The sequence below is a fragment of the Gavialis gangeticus genome, unplaced genomic scaffold (assembly GCF_001723915.1).
Source record: "Gavialis gangeticus isolate Ggan-Ray unplaced genomic scaffold, GavGan_comp1, whole genome shotgun sequence".
Classification (NCBI taxonomy): domain Eukaryota; kingdom Metazoa; phylum Chordata; order Crocodylia; family Gavialidae; genus Gavialis; species Gavialis gangeticus.
Genome location: NW_017729014.1, coordinates 13,983,201 through 13,989,200, shown reverse-complemented (window position 1 = coordinate 13,989,200; position 6,000 = coordinate 13,983,201). Strand labels below are relative to the sequence as shown.

General features: G+C 52.3%; 1 protein-coding gene across 1 annotated transcript in view; it reads right to left on the bottom strand.

Moving 5' to 3' along the window:
- Window positions 1-2,224: 2,224 nt before the first annotated feature.
- Window positions 2,225-6,000, bottom strand: part of PLEKHN1 (pleckstrin homology domain containing N1) — a 39,981-nt gene continuing 36,205 nt past the window's right edge. Inside the window, exons 14-16 of the mRNA XM_019511794.1 lie at window positions 5,649-5,846; window positions 4,835-4,883; window positions 2,225-4,220 (exon numbers count right to left, since the gene is read on the bottom strand). Of these exons, the coding sequence (XP_019367339.1) occupies window positions 4,030-4,220; window positions 4,835-4,883; window positions 5,649-5,846 (438 nt within the window). The 3' untranslated portion in view covers window positions 2,225-4,029. The remainder of the gene's footprint in view (window positions 4,221-4,834; window positions 4,884-5,648; window positions 5,847-6,000) is intronic.

Below are 6,000 nucleotides of genomic sequence, written 5' to 3'. Positions count from 1 at the left end.
CTCTATTGCCCTTGTATTGTGGTTACTGGGTCACCTCCTTAAAACATTTTTCTCTGTTGCAACCCAGGCTGGAGGCTTGGAGGATGGTAGGATTGGAGGTAGGAGTGTTTTCAAAGGTCCTGTGCTTTCAGTTTAGGGGCCCTCTGCATGGCGACAGCTAGTATCCCTTTGAAGAAGTTATCTATTTATAAACCTTGGACTGGCTGAGAAATGTGTCGGAGCCAGAGCCAGAGCACTGGGTTTACACAGTCACAAGACAGGACGATGTGAGTGGAGCTGCAGCCTACAATGGTGGCTCCAGCCAGGTAACCACCATCAGGCTGAGTCACTACCAGGCTCGGAGGGTCCTTCAGGGGCACCAGTAGTACTGGAGGCACGAGAGGGGGCTTTGTTGTAAAGATGGGATATAGCTCTGACTTTACCCAAAGTCAAGGAATGGTGTCTTGGAGCCATTTTAAGGACCTACCGAGGCTTTGTAATACCATAGTTATACCAGAGTAGGTCAAGTGGCATAGCCCCCCCTCACTCTAAATTTTACCAACATAAAACATCCTTCTACCGGTCAAACGTATTCCCATACAGGACAGGGAATAAGCTGCACCAGGTTACTGCACTCCCATTACACCACTTGTATCACTTTAAATAGCTCAGATGAAAAAACAACTGCACCTCCACCCAAGCCAGTTTTACCAGTGCAGAATCTGCCCAGAGCAACTTTTGCAGAGCAGGTGAACGAGGGAATTGAGGGATGGGGGATCCAGTTCCCACGTGGGCCCCTTGGTGGGCGGCTCTCACCTCTCAACTATCGTCCCTAATGTGAGGTTTTGTCTGTTGGGCAAGGTACTGAACCCCAGGCTAGGACCTGTTGTAGGCATTAGCGATCATCCTGTCACTGAAATGCAGCCACTTTGGGGGTACTCGCTCCTTATCCATCAGCAATTAACTGGCTCTATCGTGCAGTTTGGTGAATCTTTTCAATACCTTAGTATCTGGAAGGACACAAATTCATCCCTTTCTTTGTCAGCTGGTTTCTATTAGGCCCTGTAGTATTGCAACCCCCTTAATTTTCAGTGCTGAAATCGCCCAGCACATAACATCGTTCTGCTTCTTTCTTTCAACGCTGAGCAGTCTGTTTGGAAGGCGGCCCCCTCCCTGGCCCACATTTCTGTTCCCCACAGAAGCGCCTCTGCGCTGTAAAGAGAATGAGGTAAAAGGTGACATTTATTTAGAGTCAAAGGGCTAAAGGACAGACAGAAAACCACAGGAAAGGAAAACTGAACCAAAGTTGAAAGTACAACAGGAGGAGGAGAAATTACCCTAAGAACCAGCACATCAGGGAGGCAGGGGGACCAAATCGATCTTGCAAAGTCTTGTTCCCAAATGAATCACAAACGAGGCTGGATCTAAGTCGCCAGCCCTGTCTTGAGGACTTGAGATGTGTCATAGAGTCCATAGACAAACCATTTGCCTACCCAGCTCGGTTGTTAGCCAAGTACCTGCCTTGCAGCCCTCTCACCAGCTGGGCCTGGGATGTTAATTTTACTCAGAGGAAAATCTCTGGTGGGACTGCTTCCATTGACATCTTTATTTTTCCCCTGCCAAAGAGCTGGCTGGTGCAACTTCAGAGGTGTTAGAGCTGATTGAGAACAAGAGGGAGAAAGGGAACGCACATCTTGAGTGACTTTCACCACCGCACAAAGTCCCAGCTAAAGACCTCTGGACAACTCATGACCCACTCAGCCCTTTTGCTGGGCATCTGCTCAGTGATGAACATCACCCAGTGTGAATTCCCTACGGTGCTGGAGTGCAGGTAGCACAGACCCTCCCAGCCTCATAACCACACACTTCCCAGGCAGGCAAAGTCATGTCCTTCAGGAAAATCTATTGAGCAATTCTTTGCCCGCTACTTGCAAAGCCCCATTCAGCCAGAGACACTGGAGTGGAAAAAACAGCCCATAAACTTTGGAGCTCCAAATTCCAGCCTCTCTCTCCTGAAGAATACGCTAGAGAGTTTGCTCCTAGATAATGTGTTTGCAAATCACTGATCCAACCTGAGCCCTCCACACTGTCAGCAGTTTGAAGAGCCTCCCTTTACCCAGTGACTCACAGTCTGGGATGGAAGGAACAGTTATTTTGTCCTTGAGGTGCTGGGGTGGCATCATAAAGGGGTAAAAAAACAATTCTTCTGTTAAACCAGGCAAGGACAAATAAAGAGAGAGACTCATTTCTGAAGGAAGGCATATTATTAGAATGGTACAACCTTGTGGAAAATAACCAGAGAAGACAACAGGAAGTTATTTCAACTCATGGCAATTTCTGCTGTACAAAAAGGAAAAAAAAAACCCCAAAAATAAAACCCAACCCAGATTGGAAAAATGGTCTCTGCAAGGTGTTACGTTTGCTGAAACCAGAGTGCAGCTGCACATAAGAAAACTATGTGCTCTGACATTCCCCAGTGCAAATCTGTGCTGAATAAATAGATCCTCTCCAGGCTAAGTTATTCTTAGACATAAACCTTCCCAATATGAAAGTGAACCTGAAATAAAACAAAACCGCTTAGAAGAGCCACCCATCTCACCCGGCACAGATGCATGGGCTTGTGAGCTGCAGTTCAGAGCTACAAGATTAAATAGATTGGAAACTCTCCTCCATTTACACATTAAATACAAATATTCCACTCAAACCGTATGTGTAAACTTTGTTTGATGCCTTGTAAAAGAGTTCAAGTACCACAATCTCCTAGCTTGTTTCATGGGTACCAGTGAAAGGAAAAAAAAAAAGAGTTCCTTAGTATGCTACAGGCTGCTGGGGAGCAAACAATAGACTGTGTGGCCTCAGGGAAAGTCCTTTGGTTTGCTGGTGAGCCTGTCTGCACTGCAGAGGCTGGGGAGTGATCAGACTCTATATCCCCTCTGGAGCGATGCCTGTTGGCACCGTCCCGCAAGGGCCCTGGAGGACTAGGGAGAAGGAGTTCAGCATGTGAACTTTGCTGAAGATGTTTAAGCACCAGAAGGGTCCTGCTGAGTTCTGCTTTAAGAGGATTTCCTCTTTCCCCCTGCCTGTTCACAGGAACGGGTTGGATGCAGTTTGGTCATGGGCAGAGGGGTGGAAGGCTGGGGTGCCATCCCCGAGCATGCTTCAGGCAACAGATTTCCTCTTTGTCCCGCTCTCAATGTCTGCCAGGTGCTTAGATGCCCTTCTTAGATGCCCTTCGATGCCCTGGCATCCGAGCTAGTGCTGACAGGGAAGATGGAGCAGTAGCCAGCAAGGAGGAGATGCCTTGGCGAGTGCAAGCAGGGCTCAAGGATTCTTTGCACCTCAATGGCTAGCTGTCCCCCTTGTCCTGAGTCTGTGTGAGGAGTGCAGCCATCAGCAGCACTGAGTGTGGAGACCACACGCGTCCATGTCCCTTTGCACAGGCCGTGGTGCAGCCAGGCAGGTGATCCGGCTCATTGGCTGGGCTCAAGGTATGAAGGTGCCCTGTAATACTAATCACCAACCAAGACTCCAATGAAAAGGCAGATAATCAGGGTCCCGCTCCACAGCTCTAATACTGCACAGACACTCACCACTCCAGCAACCTCTTCTATGGCCTTTGAGTCACTGACCTTTCCACGCGCACATTTGTTTTTTGATCCAATGCAACTCAGCTAGCACCTTGGCTGTTTTTCTGCTGCATAGAAGAATGGCTGTCCCTTGGCCCTGATTCTCCAGTAGCTTGGACAGCAGGTTTCCTGTCCCCAGGGATCCTGCATGCAGCAGATGCGTTGGCAAGCAGGCAGGGACTTCATTCCTCATTGGGATTCAGAGTCTTTTCCACAGGCTTGTGGGCCTCACACTAAAATGTGGTGGAACAGTTCAACGTGGCCTCCATCGGGATCAGAGAACCTGGCGCCCGCAGGCCTCGGCACAAACGGACAGTCATAGCAGGGGCCCTTCCTCCCCCTTTATGCACCCCAGAATTGTCCCAGCTGATCAGGGAAGAACAGGCTGTGGAGGGGTGAGGAGCACGGCTGGGGTGTGCTGCTCTCAGACATGATAGTACTGAGGGCTGGACGGTGGCAGGCCCTGCCGGACACCCAAGTCCTTCACCTCGGCCTCCCAGAGGTTGTCATAACTGAGCTCGCTCTGGAAGCTCTGGAGTTCGGCATAGTCGTGGTAGTCTGAGTCCAGCCACGTGTGCCTGTTCCCAGGCAGGTCATAAACGCCAGCATTTTTGCCTGGGAAAGGAAAACTGACCTGATGACCTGGTTTCTTGTGGGCTTAATACCATAAACCCGATCTCCCCCCTCCCAAGGACATTCAGAAACTGCACCAAGAAATCTGGTATCTGATATCGTGACAAGGATGCATGCCCCACAGAGCCCTGATCCTGCCCTAGACAGACCAGCTCCCTCCCAAAGCAATGCTCTGTGCCTACGGCTTTTGACACCAAGTGACACATAGCGGAGGTGTTGCCCTGAGGGTACTTGCCCCCGGCGATCACCCAGCCATAGGTCTGCAACTTCCTTGGGAACGGATAAGCGAGGTCTGATGGGATCGTGGGTCTTGGCAGCTCTGGGGGAACTATAGCTAACTGCCTTTTCTGGAAAGCCAGCCTCAAATGCAAAGCCTCGCGTGAGACGGACAGATGGCAGGCAGGGAGAGTGAGCGGAAGGCGGCAGACATTACGCTCCGGGCTTGGGTTACGCAGCACGCGGCAGCTGCTCGGAGATCTGCTGAGTGACAGCAGCGGGACAGCTGGAGGGGGAGACGGCCACGCTGGGCCAGGCCAAGCTAGAGGAGAACGTGCGTGCGTCAGACAGGACAGGTCCTCTGCCTCCTTGGGGCTCACCTGGGAGCTGCAGGGAAGATCCCAGGTATTCTTCCCTCCGGGGGGGATCCTGGGAAGAAAGAAATGCAGTGATGAAGGGTCTATGCCAGGATATTTCCCCGTGGGAAGCAGCAGTTCTCCCCGTCCTAGCAGATTCCCCGCTCCAGTCTGTTGGGGGGCACCCAGCCATAGCCCCAGGCTCAGTCCCGCTGCACCCCTAAGGCCCTGCACTGTAGTCACCATCCTTCTGGCATGATGGGGCTCCCCTGGACCGCTATCATCCTGTTTTGGTCACGCTCGAGCCTTCCCAACACCCGGGCTGGTGAAATGGACTTCTCTAGGGGTGTCTCAGGGGAAAAGTGCTGCACTGGCCTGGAAGTCAGACCAGGGCCCACTTCCCAGTCCTGCCACAGCCTCTAGGGGAGCTGGACAAGTTCCTTGAGGTCTCTGGACTCTGGTGTGTCCACAGCTGCCACGGAGGAAGAGGGGAGACCCATTCTGAGGTTATTTAAGGACTGCAATGTCAATGCCCACATATGAAGGTCAGAAGCCTGTTTCTCAAGGCCCACTTTGCTATGTATAGCAAGGATGCTGCCTCTAGCAATCTGCATGCCCAGGGCTGCCACGGCCACCACAAAGCATCTCCCTCAACCCCACGTTACAGGACACGAGAGGGTGATGCCAAAAGATGCTTCTATATCTCATGAGCCCTGTTCCCTGGGGGCAAAGTGCTCCCCCACAGCCAGGGCCACAACCCACTGGCCTCAGCCCCGCGCCCTGAGTTCCCAGCACTTTCAGAGCCAGCGCCGGTCCCCACCCTGCCGTTGGCACTCGCGTTTGTGAAGAAGGCGACATCGGGAGGCCGCCCCAGCAGTGGGCTGCAGGAGGGGCCGGGGACGCTGTATCTCTGGGCTGCTGGTGATTCTCTCCAGTGGCTGCTCCGTAAAGGCTGGAGTGGCGGGTGATGGAGACCGGGGGCTGGCGGGCAGCCGTTCACCTGCTCTGAGCCGGTCTGCCCATGACACCTGAGGAACTTGAAGAGAAGAACAAAGACCGTCTTGGAAGCTGCCAACACTAAAGCTACTTCTCTGCCGCACAATTAAGCTGCAGGTCAAAACCACACTCCCATCAGGTTCACACTCTGCCCTTAGAGGGGCGAGAAGGACCAAGCCCAGGTCCGCCAGCCT